The 14,856-nt window shown below is 35.2% G+C and overlaps 2 protein-coding genes across 2 annotated transcripts; both read right to left on the bottom strand.

The window, feature by feature from the left end:
- Positions 1-3,781: 3,781 nt before the first annotated feature.
- LOC120212531 (U1 small nuclear ribonucleoprotein 70 kDa-like) lies at positions 3,782-8,326 on the bottom strand. Its single transcript, XM_039210806.1, has 10 exons — positions 8,163-8,326; positions 7,782-7,896; positions 7,629-7,708; positions 7,062-7,137; positions 6,904-6,968; positions 6,753-6,815; positions 5,431-5,512; positions 5,194-5,344; positions 4,876-4,944; positions 3,782-4,685 (listed from the first exon to the last, which is right to left on the bottom strand). The coding sequence occupies exons 1-10, from the start codon at positions 8,265-8,267 to the stop codon at positions 4,097-4,099; spliced, it is 1,395 nt and encodes a 464-aa protein (XP_039066737.1). The 5' UTR covers positions 8,268-8,326; the 3' UTR covers positions 3,782-4,096.
- Positions 8,327-10,639: 2,313 nt separating this feature from the next.
- On the bottom strand, positions 10,640-13,509 carry LOC120212420 (proline-rich receptor-like protein kinase PERK4). The gene is made up of 8 exons (XM_039210728.1): positions 12,918-13,509; positions 11,888-12,451; positions 11,710-11,796; positions 11,566-11,636; positions 11,403-11,479; positions 11,181-11,325; positions 10,932-11,093; positions 10,640-10,819 (listed from the first exon to the last, which is right to left on the bottom strand). Exons 1-8 carry the CDS (start codon positions 13,507-13,509, stop codon positions 10,640-10,642), a joined length of 1,878 nt encoding a protein of 625 aa, XP_039066659.1.
- Positions 13,510-14,856: the final 1,347 nt, after the last annotated feature.

Genomic DNA, 14,856 nt, shown 5'->3' with positions numbered 1-14,856 from the left:
TGTGGACCTCGCGAATTTCATAATTTAAGTTGTCGAGCTTAATTGGGCTGGAGTTGATCCCAATTAGCAATATAAAGGAGATTTTTAATGGCAGAAAGATGAGGAATAATTAAATGTGCAATTTCACCCTTTTTAAAAGATGAAGGCTCTTTATCTATTCCATCTTATTCTTCTCTTCATTTTCTTCCTTTCTTCCCATTTTTCCTTTCTTTCTTCTTCTCTAAGTTCCATAGCACAAAAGTAAGTTCTTAAGCCCCTTTCATACTTCAACTTTGTTCATAATCCCCCAACAACATCGTTTTAAGGATTCAAGTCTTGGGTTATTCCTAGTTAAAGAAAAAGTAGGTTTTCATCCAAATCACAAAGAAATGGAGTATGACTAAGCAAGGAACTTCATTTCGAGATTTAATCATCAAGGTAGTGTATTTCTATTCCTTTGGAGTGTTAAGGATTTCATAAGCATGATGATTTGTTAAGATTTTGGTATTAGAGCATTTTAGGATTTCATACTTGATTCATGTCATATATGACAAATTTGATGTTAAACATATGGTTTTATGACACTTTATGACCCTAACTAACTTTCTAAAGCTTTAGTACATGATTAGGAACTAAACTAAGACCTTTGGGATGATTTTTAGGTGTTTCATGAGCTTAAATAAGACATTTCTGAGTTCAAATATCGATATTGGATGAATTGAGATGAAATCTGAGCAATTTTAGCAAAGAGTATCATTATTGATCCATTAGTATCGATATTGGGGTTGTAGTATCTTTATCGAATGCTCAGTATCGATACCACGAGTATTTATCCAGGATAAACTGGTATACATACCGGAGGACTGGTATCCATACCAAATAAAATGGTTTCCATACCGAGTATTGGATATCCATACCGAAGGCTTGATATCAATACCCAAAGTGTGGTTGAGTGACTTCAAGATGTCAAATATACTTAAGAGTGAGGAGTTTAAAATCGATTGAGATTGGGCATCTAGCTCGGGTGCGAGAGTTTACTAAAACTCCATTGAGGGTAGGGGTGAGCAAAATTCGACTCAACTCGAAAATCTAATTTTTTTACTCAACTCGATTTGAAAAAACTCGTTTCAATATGACTTTGAGTTGTAATTTCATAAACTCGACTCGAAAAAAATTTAAGTTCTAATCGATTTGTAAAATACAACTCGAATAACTCAAAAAAATTAGTAATTACTGGATGAATTTTCAAGTTTAAGTCGAGTCCCTAAATTATGTGTGATATATGTATATCTTATATGAAAAAAATGTATATGTATTGTATTTTTTATATAAAAAATTACACAATAACAAATTGTTATATATATAGATATATATTACTTAAAAAATTTAAGTTCTAATCGATTGTAAATACAACTCGAATAACTCAAAAAAAATTAGTAATTACTGGATGAATTTTCAAGTTTAAGTCGAGTCCCTAAATTATGTGTGATATATGTATATCTTATATGAAAAAAATGTATATGTATTGTATTTTTTATATAAAAAATTACACAATAACAAATTGTTATATATATAGATATATATGTATTACTTATGATCATAAAAAACTCTTTAAATTGTAATCAAATAATATCATAATATTATAAATATTTATAATTAAATTTAAACAGAAACTCGAAAATTCGACTCGACTCAACTCGAATTTTATAAACTCGACTCCACTCGAAAAATTTAAGTTTACTTCGAGTTGTAAAATAGGACTCATCAACTCGAATAACTCAAAAATTTTTGACTTGATTCGACTCTACTTGATCAAACGCTCACCTCTAATTGGGGGTTGAAATTATTAAATTACCCTTATTGGCCAGTAAGAGCTAAGGATAATCTGTAATGGTATAACTTAGTCCATGGGGGACATAAATGACCAAAGATATCTAAAAAAACTCGTAAGAGTGGGTTATAAACGATGTAACCATACTAAGTGTAATACGTCAAAGTATATTTATTCGAGCACGTATCGAATAGTTAAGAACGAGGATCATTATAGAGGATATAACGGCAAACGGTACGATAAGTAAGTTAGATTCAGTAATAGCATAAATCATGTGCTTTGAGAACGTTAGTGAACCGATAACATATAAGTCGTTCATCCAATTCAAGGGGTATTGGAAAGAAGAATGATAAGAGCGATTAGAGCGTCACTATCCAGTAATGAACCTGAGTTAGGTATTGAGCTAGCTAGTGTAACAGACAGCGAACAACAAACACATTAATCATTGTAAAATCACGAAACGCGTAGAGATTTCTCTAGATACAAAATGAATAAAACGCCTCTAAGTAACGGATGACCAGAATAGAGCCACTTAATAAACTAACAGAAGTAATACACTATGCATAACGTTCTAGGTAAGAGAATGAGTAAGATAACAACTAGTGAGGGGATGGCCTCACTTTAGTGTGTCTAGCTATGCTAGAGTGTAGTCATGTTACCTTAGTTTCCCTAGTAGGGAAATTTTAGTGCGCGAGGCACTTCAGGGGTTAACTAGGGCACGAGGCCCGAACACTCATGAGGAGTGGGTTAGTAATGTCAATGTTGTGAGGCCTTTGGACCATTAGAGTATGAATGTATAGTTGCATCAGTTCAGTATAGTAGATATCCTTAAAGCTTGACTTGATGGCTATGTGAGATCGAGACAATGCTTTAGTTGAGTGGGAATTGTACCGATGCTATGTGACATCGGATTCCCCTTCCATGATTTACCTAATGGCTATGTGACGACCAGGAGATCTTTCAACAGCTTATTGAAAATTTCACCTATGCTATGTGACACCAGATTCCATCAGTTAACTAATGTCTAATGGCTATGTGAGACCATATACTAGTCAATATTGCATTCAGATAATGCAAAGTGGAGCTAGTGTTGCATTCATATAATGTACATGAGTGTCAGTGTCGCATTTAGATAATACATAGCAGTTACACTCATTAAGGTTAGAAATCCTTAGAGGTGTACTTATGGCGATACCCTTAGCAGAGGATTAAAGGAAGCATGAGACTTCTACTACAATAATAGAACAGTCGATCCCTAAGTAGATAGCACTTGATTAAGATCATGCATGTACCTACCGCTTAGTACATATCTTTAACAAGCTTATGTTTATGAGACTCATAATACTACTCTAAATTAGCGATTATTCTATTGGGCTTTGTAAGCTAAGCATTCGAATGTTTTCCGTTCGCATGTCAGTAGCCAGAGCCGTTCGTAGAACACCGTCACAACAGGACTTCTAGCTTCTCCTTCAGAATATTATATTGTAACTTTAGTGAACATATGTATTTATAGAACCTTACTCATTTATTCAGATTTATAACCAAGCGTTTGTACTATTTAGATTTTAAATTGTGTCATTGCACTTCGGTTTATAAAATGTTTTATAATTGTTTTTTTACACCTTTTATGATACTTCAGTATGTTTGAAATAAAAATAATTAGGTTTTGAAAATCAATGTTTGCCTCTAGTCAAGTATCAAATAATTCACTTTAAATCATTAAAAACTCAAGTCAAATTCAAATCCATTCAATTTAAGTGTTCACCAAACTTTAACTAGATCAAATTCGAATAACTCACAATATATCTCATCCCATTTGTAACCTTACTTGCATGGAAGAAGCTTCTCCGTTATCCAATCTGATATTGGACAGTATTAGTATAGATTGATCCCAAGTTGAACAATCTTAGACTAATTCCTTCGCCGAAAAATTAAGCCCAATACCGAGCGCCTGACGCGCGGATCGAATGAGTTACCCAACATAAGAGCACATTGAACAAAACGACAGCAATACAATAACATTATATTGCCCAATTAAAGTATCTTCAGCAAAAGGATGCAAACACAATGTAGGACAGTCGCATATAGCTTAAACCAACAAATAAAGTCTTGAGAAAACTTTAAAATAAAAACAAAAATACGCTTAGAAGGTTCCAACTCCAAAGGAAACACTCCTGAAAGCAGATTGGAAACAGTTCCTTTGGGAACTAAACTAAACTAAACCAGGTGCAATTGCAGAGAAAGCAGTGGCTCAATTTCAAGAACCTGATTGTCTTATGATCGAAATCACCTGTAATCATCTTCTTCCATCCCATCATAACGATCACGGTCACGGTCATATTGATCATAACGATCACCATGTGCATCCAAATCATATTCTCCTCTACCTCGTTGATGATCATAGTAGTGTTGGTTATCTTCGTCTGAACGCCTATGCCCATGATCATGCTGTTCATACCATCCGTGATCCTCATCTGGCTCACCATGAACAAAGTCCCTCTCGCTGTGCCTGTCTCTCTCATGTTTGGACTCAACACGGTCATAATCAGATTCCCTATCCCTATCTCTATCCTTGGAACGCCCGCGGTCACGATCGTAGTTGCCGACATCATAATCCCTGTCCGTATCCCTCTCACGATCTCTTTCTCTATCACGCTCATAGTCACGACCACGATCCCGGCCACGTTCACGTGCTCGGTCGCGATCACGACCACGGTCTCTCTCTCTTTCCCTATCTCTGTCTCTAGTTCTTTCACTATCTTTGTGATGTCTATCCTCTCTATCCCGACCCCTTGGTCTGTCATGGGAGCGCTCGCGAGACTTTTCACGATCCCTCTCCCGTTCCCTTCCTCTATCACGGGATTTTTCCCTTTCACTAAGATTTCCAAGATAAAACAGATAATTATAATACAATATGATCGACAGTCACAAATGCCTCGAAAATGGTTCAAGGCAAAATGAACAATTCTCCCATTTATGCTGAAATAAGTATTCAGCCAGCAACATTTAAATTTTCCACAGATTGTAAAGATAAAAGTTGATGGAACAACAAAGCTAAATCTTACCGGTCACCAGGTGGATCCTCTCGAATCCTTGGCTCCTCGGAACGAGATGGTCCTGATTGAACTTGTTCCCTGAGTAGCAAATGATAGCATTACATTTCAAGAAAAAACAAACAAACAGACATAGCATTTTAATATCAGGAAAATAACACAAGTGTTTCAGTCCAAGCTTGGTAATAATTGACTTCAAGTTTTATGAGAACATCAGCCAAGCAACAAATTTGGAGTTCAGCTTATCTCTCTGAAGGAACCTGAATTAAAGGTGGCCTACCAACATTTATGCATCAGCATTACAATATGATGTAACCACCATATAAGTACCTTTGAGTAACATCTTCACCTCCAATCCTGGTTGTTCCAAGTCCACCACCTAGCCTCCGAGGGCGCCAATTTGGGACTGTCCTACCACGCTCAACATCCACAAGGACCCTTTTTCCATCAATCTTCCTCCCATCAGCTTGTTTATAAGCAGCTGAGAGATGTTTGAAAACATATATTAACAATGCACTCAATGACTTCAAGCTCAAAAGAAAACATGATAATCAAAGCAAAGCAAACCTTTCATGTCTCGAGTATGCATGTACTCAATGAAAGCATAGCCTCTTGGTTTATTTGTAGATTTACCAGTAACCAGCCGAACCTGGTCACAACAAAGAAATAATTAACACGGTTGAAAGTACAGAAAAAAAACCGTCTCATAGGAATCAGATAATTATAATTGCCGATGCTTGATCTCCACAGCTAAGTTCTAGCACTACAAAATGTTAGAAATAGTAAATTCCTAATTGGCACGGCAGGCAGGCATTATGCCTCATAAGCCGTGCTCACCTTTTAATCATAGGGCTGCCATTGTGAGATGTTGACCACCATTGCTAGAGTTGCAGATAAACCGATGTATCATGGCATATTTACCAATTGTTGAACAGACTAAACTCCCCTTACCAGGAAATATTTTTTAAAATAGAAAATAGTTATAGACTAGAAAATACCAGAACACCTTCTCAACTGCTGATATGTTTTTGATAGCCTTTAAAAGCCAAAAGTAAAGCTTTTATTAGCAGGAAAAGCATGGGCTAAAAACTTAAATAACAAAAGGAAGAGATGCTAATACTCCCAATGTTTTACCCAGGGCATGAAAAAGAACAGATGTCAGCCACCTTTTGCTGCTTGAAAATAAAGGCCAAAAGGTACACAATGCACAACAGCTCCGTTCAACATAGCTTTTCAGCTTTGCTTCGCAGGAATGAAGTAACATGTATGGAATAGGGTTGTAAAATAGTGGGGAATCAGAAACAAAATAATCAGCCCCTTACCATAGATACCTTTTATAGAAGCTTCTTAATGGTATAACAGTACCTAAAGTGTGGAAAGTTCACCTATTTCTGGAGATGATTTCTACATCCTACCATATTCAAGCAGCTTGTCAATGGGTCAAGTGAAACTTACAAATTCCCCCTTATCAGTGATACCTGTTTTACTTTCGACAACTTGAGCAGACAGACACTCAAACATGATACATTACAGAAATGGCAGAAGCTCAGTGCACTCATAGATGCCAATGAGTAGTTGCATACGTTGCATTTAAAAGTACCATAAAAAGATAGAATCTTGTGACAATGACAAATTACAGCATACCAAGTTTAAACAAACATTTAAAGAATTTGTCTTTAATATGCTTAAGCAAATATGCATATATGTCAGAAAATTCAAGTTTTACACAAGAAGGTATAGCTTTGTTTTCAAAATACTGGAAACGAAAAACTTTTTAAGGATTTAAATTTATATCATGAAACTAAAATCTTTTGTCAAGGGAACAGATAGGATAAAGCAGCTGCATAACCTCTTACCAAACCCGCATGAGGATGCTCAAAAATACCTACCCGCTTAATTGGTCCATAAGACTCAAACTCCCTTTTAATTCTACTCTCGGATGTCTCATAATTCTGCAAAACATAATACAAACTAGTAACTTATTCAAGCAGTAATAATTGAAATGTGAAATTGGATATGAAACTAGGCAAATTCACTTACAAGTCTAGCAACAAACAATGTCTTGTATGGATCACCTGAAATGTTGGGGTCGCTATTTGGATCATCTGCATAGAGCACACAAAAATTCAAGACCATAATACATGCACCAAACAAATTCATCATTCACTAATAAGCAATTTAAAGATATGAGACTTTACAGTTTTTTAACTCCTCAGCAGCCTTCTCCATACCCTTCTCTAGTCGCAACTTATGAATTCTTGCTCTTCGTTGTGCCTGATCCAAAAAGAAAGAAAATCGTTCCAAAATATAACATAAGTTAAAACCTTATCCTTCCATCAAATTATGTCAGTGGTGAAATTAACATATCAAACCAAAGCCATAATACAATGCACAATTCTTTTTCACAACACACTCAACCAGGTTTGACCAGCTAATAGTACTAAAGTCTAGGAATGTTCATTCAGTTGTGCAAAACTATAACTGAATCAGATTAACCAAATTTTCTAGTTTTCCTTGTTACCCAAAAAATAGACTTAACCAGCCAAAATATTTCAGTTAATTCAGGCAGTTAAGTTAGAAATAAATTCTTAAAAATCCTAATTTTTAATAATTCCAATGACATATCATATTACTGACAAATAATTTCAAAATCAATAAAAACAAATAAAGAAACATAAGAAACGGAACCAAAAAAAATTTAATCATGCAAAGCATTTCACAGAATCAAAAACACAATAATTTCTACTTAAGAACAAGTATCCTACATGTGTTTCTGCTTCCTGAACAGGCGGGGCATACTCAGGATCTCCTGGCTCGGCGAAGTGACTTACGAACTGTGCCATCCCTAACCAAGAAGAACAAAGCAAAACACAATAAATGAAAATTTTCAAATTCAAATACAAATACACGACAAAGACCTGTGTATGGAGGGCATTTTCTCTTCTCAGGGGGTGGTTTAAACTCCAACGGAGGTCGTGGTTCAAAGAGCTTCAAAAGATTGGCTGTTAAACCAGTAGGATGACTTTGCCCAATCTGCAAAGTAAACAAAATCGTATTTAATCATCTTAAACCCATCCCACAAAATTAGATCACCATAATTTTTTACCCGCATCCAGTATTTCGAAAATCACAGCAAATCTTCATTTCGAAAGACAAGAATAAAACCAGATTAACCAAATAGAACTCGAAAACGTAAAGTAGCACACATAAAAGTATAATCTACAATAATCTAAAGCTAACAAGTCGATATCAAAAGTAATCAGATCACGCTCTTAAAAAAAAACCCTTGAAGAACGAACCAGCTTGAGCTGTTGAATATTGGCGCGATTCTGAGGGGGTTTAACGCGGGCCTGAACGGCGGCGGCGTTTTGGTTGCGCATGAAGGCATCGTTGTAATCTCCCATGTTGAATGAAGATCAAAGGAGGCTTAGCTAGGTCTCATTTTTTCCGAAACAAATCGAGGGGTTAGGTTGTTACTTGTTCAATATATATAATAAGAAACAGCTATTTAGATTTTTAGTTCTTGAATTCGATAATATGTTTATTTTAGTCCTCAAAATTTTAAAGCTTGATAATCTTTTTTTTTATTCCTTTCAAAATTGACGCGGGACACTAATAATGTGTCGAATGGCACATTATTAAACTGATCAAAATAAACAAATTTAAATTCAAAGACAAAAGTTAAAGAATGTTCAAGTTTAAGATTAAATAATTAGTATTTTATTTTTATATAGGATAAATTACATTAATGGTCATTGATTTTTTATGATGCTTTTACCGTCTTAACTTTTAAAATTTATATTATAATCACTAAACTTTTAATTAATTTTCATTACAATCATTGTTGTAAGTTGTCGCTAAAAAAACTAAGGTGCCATGATAAAAACTCCTAAAACACCAACATTCACTTGTTCTAGTAAGATGAGACACTAGGTTCGTTAATTAAAGTCAGGAGTTCGAATCTTGACAATTATGAATGGAACAAGCTTGATTGGAATGATCATCACATAATGGGTCTATGCTAAATTCGATCTAGATAAGGTAATCTAAATACCAATGGTTAATTAAAAAACCCCAAAAACTCAAGCTTCCAAATTGTCATCCCTTTTCAGATCATGTGCATTATCACTATAGGGTATGCTGCTGATCGTTGTTGTCACCAGACACAGACAACACTTACTATACACAACAATGTCACTATCTTCCCACAAAATCGAACTATTCATCACCATCACTTCATCCAACTACTAAGCACAACCGAAACTCTATTACCATCCATTACCAAAAGATCTAATAGCATCATGCAATAAATAATAACAAAAACAAGTAAAGAAAAAAATAAGAGAAAGAGAAAACTATCCATCTTGATCTTGTGGAATTTTTGATGAATAAAACAATTGTCAGTAAATTTTAATGATAAAAATATTTTCTAGCTAGTAGATCAATATAATTCAATTCCAAGCTGATCCAACGGTTGAAAGTGGTATGTCAAAAAGTTTCAACTTTTAATTTCAATTGAGATTTGATGGGACTGGAAGACTTTTCAATAAGTCTGAAATGAAAGAGAGAAAGAAAGAGTAGAAGAAGAGTTGTTTGATAATCTTTTTGATTGAATAAACCACAACACAATGACAAAAGCGATGACGAAAGAAAGAGCGACAATTGTCAGTTTGGAGGAATATAAGTTTTAAAATGTTAAGATATTTTTTTCTTAAGGAAAATAAAATTAAAAGAAAAAATTGACATGACACGATCTTATCTTAAAACTCGATCCAACTCAACTCAAGTCTAAAATTTTAAAATAAAAGGACCTAACTGTATCAAATCGGATTTGTATGAAATTACTATCTCTAAAAACTCATGAAATAATTTCTTCATGTCACAAGTTTAATTTGGTGCCATTTTGCATTTAAAGACATTCTTTTATATTGGTTTGTATTTGTTAATTGTTGTCGATTAAGAATAAATTTCTTATCTATATTATTAAGATAGTTGAAATATTTGAATTTAATAATTTTTACTCGATTTGAACCAATTAGATTTATGAGGTTGTTTTTTTTTTAATTCAGATGCAAGGTGAGTCTAGATGTGTTTATGAAGGATAGAGTCAGAGTAAGGGTGGAGTCGAGTTTATGATAATTTTTTTTGACTTGACTTACAATTATTATAATGTTTTGGAATAATAATTAGAAGGCATCCCTATTTTAAATTATATATCTATTTTATTGAATGAAAATTATTTGTACGGGTCAAGTGGTTTAGAAACATATTCACAGCGAATAAAGTATCATCAAATACCGTAATGGATTGGGACAGGGGCATACCTAAGATAAGATTTTATGTCAATTGTCATGGATGCGAAATTATTTACATTAGAAATTCGGAAGACGTGAAATTATAAAATTTTATTTGATGAGAAAATAAATCATCAATAAAAAATATAAAAAAATAGTTAATTTTGATTGAAATTTAAAATTTAGAGGGAAATTCTTTGGGAGCCATTTTTATTATACTACACCGAAATATCACCTGAAAACTGATTTGTTTTTAGTCTTGAATACAAAAAGGAAGAAAAACACTTGATGAACAAGCAAGGATCCCAAATTAATTTAATGGAGCTGGAAAATACTATTTGAGGCAACCAACTATGTTATTAATCTAAAGGAGCAGTGTTGTGTTTTTTTTTTTCAAAGGCGATACAGCTTGTTAATATATGGTGGTTCTTTTGAAAAGCGCATATATCTCCGGTGTGCTTGAAGTTTGTAAGGTTTTGTTCTCAGTCCTCACTCATATCCTGGCTTGCAAATGCTAATTCTTTGAACTTCTTCATGTCGGCTTCGTATGAACTTTTGCTGTAATCTGTTGTTCCTCCAAACGCATACACTGTGCTATGTCCTGGCTTTACTCCCTCGTTCAGGTCGTCTAATGAAGAGTTTCCTTCCAGGGTACGCACGATCTGCTTTCCATAATACATTCGTTATAATAATTTCGATTCTAACTCGAAAATCCGAAACCAGAGTATAAATTAAGAAGAGAAAGAAGAAAGTTTTGGGGATCATTGGAAAAACCTGACTCATTTTGGGGCGCTTCCGAGCTGAATGTCTAATGCTGGCGGCAGCGCAGGCCGCCATGCGTTTCATTTCTTCATGGTTGTAGTTGTTCTCCAAACGTGGATCCACCAGCGGACTGAGGTCACCGTCCTCCAGTCCGCGAGTCAAGTGCGGTCGAGCCTGTTTCAGAGAAAAAAAACTAACAGTAACGCATCATTTCTGTATGGCTCTTGTGGTTTTGGCAACTGATCCATCGAATTTACATACCCAATCTACTAAGCTGTCGTCCATTGCGTTTTTTGGATCCAAAGGTTGCTTCCCGGTTATGAGTTCTAATAGCATGACCCCAAATGAATAAACATCGGATTTCTCTGTCAGTTTGCCGCTCGATGCATATTCTGGTGCCAAGTACCTGTATAAGATAAAAAATCACGTATGATAACTGACAAGGCGTTTGATCTCAAATATTTTACAGTTATTTATTGTTACCCGAATGTTCCCATCACACGAGTTGAGACATGGGTGTGGTTATCTTCAGACAGCTTAGCCAATCCAAAATCAGCCACCTGCATAAAAATGTGCAAACGTTTGACTGTGAGCCTGTGAAGTAATGTGTATTAAAAAAGTAGTTCGATTTTAAGAGATGGCCTACCTTGGCTTCAAAGTTGTAGTCGAGCAGAATATTAGCTGATTTAATATCACGATGAATAATGCGAGGATGACCTGAAGAAATGAAAAGCCTTAGAGAAAGAATGGGAAATGATAGAGGTGAAGAGGGAGACTTTAGATTCCTCACAATCTTCATGAAGATAAGCAAGCCCTTTAGCAGAACCTAATGCAATTCGAAGTCTAGTCGGAAAATCCATAACCGGGCGGTCATTTCCTGCAATTGTTGTGGGTAGGGTTAGCTTTTAACGAAGATACTTAAGCTTGAAGGATAATGAATGAATAATCATGCAAAATTGATAATTTACCATGGAGGTGGTATTCCAAGGTGTTATTTGGAAGAAACTCATACACCAACATCCGTTGTTGTCTTGCAATGCAGTATCCGACTAGGGACACGAGGTACCGATGATGGACGCGGCTGATTATTTCGACTTCCGCCTGGAATTCTCTTTCGCCTTTCCCACTACCAGTTTTTAAACTCTTGACTGCAATCTCCTTTCCACTTGGTAACACACCTTTGTGCACGAACCCGAACCCGCCTTGGCCGAGCAGATTGGCCTGAGAGAAACCGCCAGTAGCTGCTGAAAGCTCCTCATAAGTGAAAGTTCCAGTATTTATTCCAAGAGTCATACTTGGTGACGGGGGTGCCAAATTACTATGAGGTGCGGCTGACAGGGAGCTTAGTTCACCGCTCACCATTTGTGGTTGGATTGGGGATAGTGAACGCCATCCTCCTCCACCACCACCACCAGGAGCTGAACCACCTGCACCACTAGAAACAACACTGCCATGTTGTGGGGTTGCTTTTGCACCATGTTCTCCCCATAGGCGTTGCATCGTGCCTTTATAATACGGATCATCGCCACCGACTGCATAATAACTCATGAGTCATGCAAACTTTATCAGTCACTTAAATTATAAAATTGATAAAAAGGGTAAACTATATATTTAATTACTCATATATTCATTTATCTCTTTTTTCACTCAATTATATTTTTTAAAATTATACTTAACGTTATATTTCAGTTTTATTTTGATCGTTTATCATTGAAAAATAAATAGATTTGTTGGTGTAGTTATTTTTTTCAATGACGATGTAACATTATTTTATGATACATGTCAACATTATCATTAGATGTCAATATTACCATTAAATTTTTAACGATGGGTAATTAAAATATATATTAAATATGATTTCGAAAAAATATAATTAATTGATCAAAATAAAATGGTAAAATAGGTAGATATCTAAATAAGTAGTTTACCTTTGATATAAAGCTATTCTCAAGATTCATAATAGATAAATAAAAGAATCGTCCATATTTTTTTAATCACCTTTAGGTTCACCGTAGAACTGTATTCGGGGATTTCTTTTCCTCTTCTTTTTCTGCCAGCATACCACTAAAACGATGACAAAGATAAAGAGAAATACTCCTGCCGCCATAGCTACCACGGCAACGAGATTTGCCTCCGAGTTCTCATTCGACCCACTCTCCGACGTTGAATCGTTAGACGTGGAACTACCACTGCCACTTTTGGTAGGAGTTGAGGAAGAGTTGCCGGTACCATTTCTAACAGGTGGTGGAGGAGGAGGAGGAGGAGAAGGTAATGGAGGAGGCGGAGGAGCGTGGAATAGAGGAGGACTGCTAGTATGATTTTTACTATTAGATGCCGGTGGCTTGGGTGGTGGTTGTTGTTTTGGTGGAGGTGGAGAGGGTTTCGGTGGCGGCGGTGGTCGTGATAAAATTTTGGGCGGCGGGGGCGGCGGTGACGAACTTTTTGGTGTTAGTGGTGGTGGTGAGCTATCTGGTGTTGGCGGTGATGATGATGGTGAGTTATCATCCGTGGAATTCGATGATGGAGGTGGGGTTGAGCTATCTTGTGTGGAATTCGATGAAGATGGAGAATTTTCAGGGGACAAAACCATTTTGCATTAACTTGGCAGGAACTTCCAACCAAGAACCACCGCCACCCCTCCTGTATTCACTCGGTTCAAAAAAGAAACCCTGAAGAAAATCACCATATCAAAACCAATGAAATCTTTTACATAATTACAAACCCTTTAAGATCACGTAAACGGTCTCCAATGGCCATGCAAAATGCTTCCAAAAACACATAATCGTACCTGAACGAAGAAGAAAGAAGATTTATCAAAGGAACAAGAAAGACAAGGGGGGGGGGGGACCCTGTCGTTCCCCAGTGGCTTCTCGTACAGAACAGGTCTCTGTCTTGCTTTTGGTCTCTGCTGTGTATCTGCTCTTTCGATCTCTGTCGAAGCTTGATTTGCTTTCAATTGATTCTTCCTTTTTTTTTTTTTACCTTTTGGCCTTTTTACTAGTATTTTTCTTGTTTTGATCTGGCCCTATTTTTGGTTGGAAAAACTATGCAGTATGGGGAAAATAGAAAAGAAAAACTTAATTTCAGTTTTTCAACTCAAAAACTTGTTCCACTTTCCTCCTAAATCATCGTTTGTTTTCACACTTGGAACAAAGGATACCTCATACACAGAAACGAAGAAAAAGTTGACGCACCATTACTGACTAATTATTAGTTACCATACTAATGAAAACGGTAATGGGGTAACAAAATTATTAATTTAACATGTGGAAAATATTACAAGAAAAGAGCAAGCTTATGTCATGTAAACATAATTATTTTTTTTTGGGTAAAATAAACAAATGATTGCCCACTATATAATACTATTTTATTAAGTCTTTTTACGGTTAAAAATTATAAAATGGTCCCTCGATTATAGAGAATTATTTTATTGAGTCCTTCAACTATTGAAAGTTACAAAATTGTTACTCGACTATCATTATTTTTCAAACTAGTTATTTTTCATTAAACAAGTAACGATTTTCTAAGTTAGACTTCAACATGTTACCTGAGATATGATAGTGGTTTGAGATTATGAGATCATATTTTATTATATCTCAATAGCAAGTTAACGAATAACTTAGGATGTTGTCAAATTTTTAAATAAAAAATGACGAGTTTAGAATATAATGAATAATCGATTAACTATTTTGTAATTTTTAATAGTCAAATGACTCAACAAAATAACTCCCTATAATTGAAGAATCATTTTGAATCTTTTAATAATTAGATGACTTAATAAAATAATATCCTACAATCGAAACTATTTGCATACTTTATTTTATTGTTCACAATGTAACCTAAGTTTATCGTAAAAAGTTTGCCAACTCACTTGAACATCGTTGTACGAATAAGATAAATCTCAAGAAAAAAAATGTTAATGGTTATTGGATTTATA

This window comes from Hibiscus syriacus, unplaced genomic scaffold, assembly GCF_006381635.1.
Source record: "Hibiscus syriacus cultivar Baekdansim isolate YM2019G1 unplaced genomic scaffold, ASM638163v2 tig00110013_pilon, whole genome shotgun sequence".
In the NCBI taxonomy this organism is placed as follows: domain Eukaryota; kingdom Viridiplantae; phylum Streptophyta; class Magnoliopsida; order Malvales; family Malvaceae; genus Hibiscus; species Hibiscus syriacus.
Note: the sequence above shows the minus strand (reverse complement) of the source record. Positions and strands in the feature narration are given on the sequence as shown.

Coding starts and splice junctions, on each gene's coding strand:
- LOC120212420 (XM_039210728.1), bottom strand. CDS start 13,509: ATGGTTTTGTCCCCTGAAAATTCTCCATCTTCATCGAATTCCACACAA. Junction 11,480..11,565: donor ACTACAACTTTGAAGCCAAG/GTAGGCCATCTC, acceptor ATTTTTATGCAG/GTGGCTGATTTTGGATTGGC. Junction 10,820..10,931: donor AGCGCCCCAAAATGAGTCAG/GTTTTTCCAATG, acceptor TATGGAAAGCAG/ATCGTGCGTACCCTGGAAGG.
- LOC120212531 (XM_039210806.1), bottom strand. CDS start 8,267: ATGGGAGATTACAACGATGCCTTCATGCGCAACCAAAACGCCGCCGCC. Junction 7,138..7,628: donor TTCAGGAAGCAGAAACACAT/GTAGGATACTTG, acceptor TTTTTGGATCAG/GCACAACGAAGAGCAAGAAT. Junction 5,513..6,752: donor CTTATGGACCAATTAAGCGG/GTAGGTATTTTT, acceptor TGTTGTGACCAG/GTTCGGCTGGTTACTGGTAA.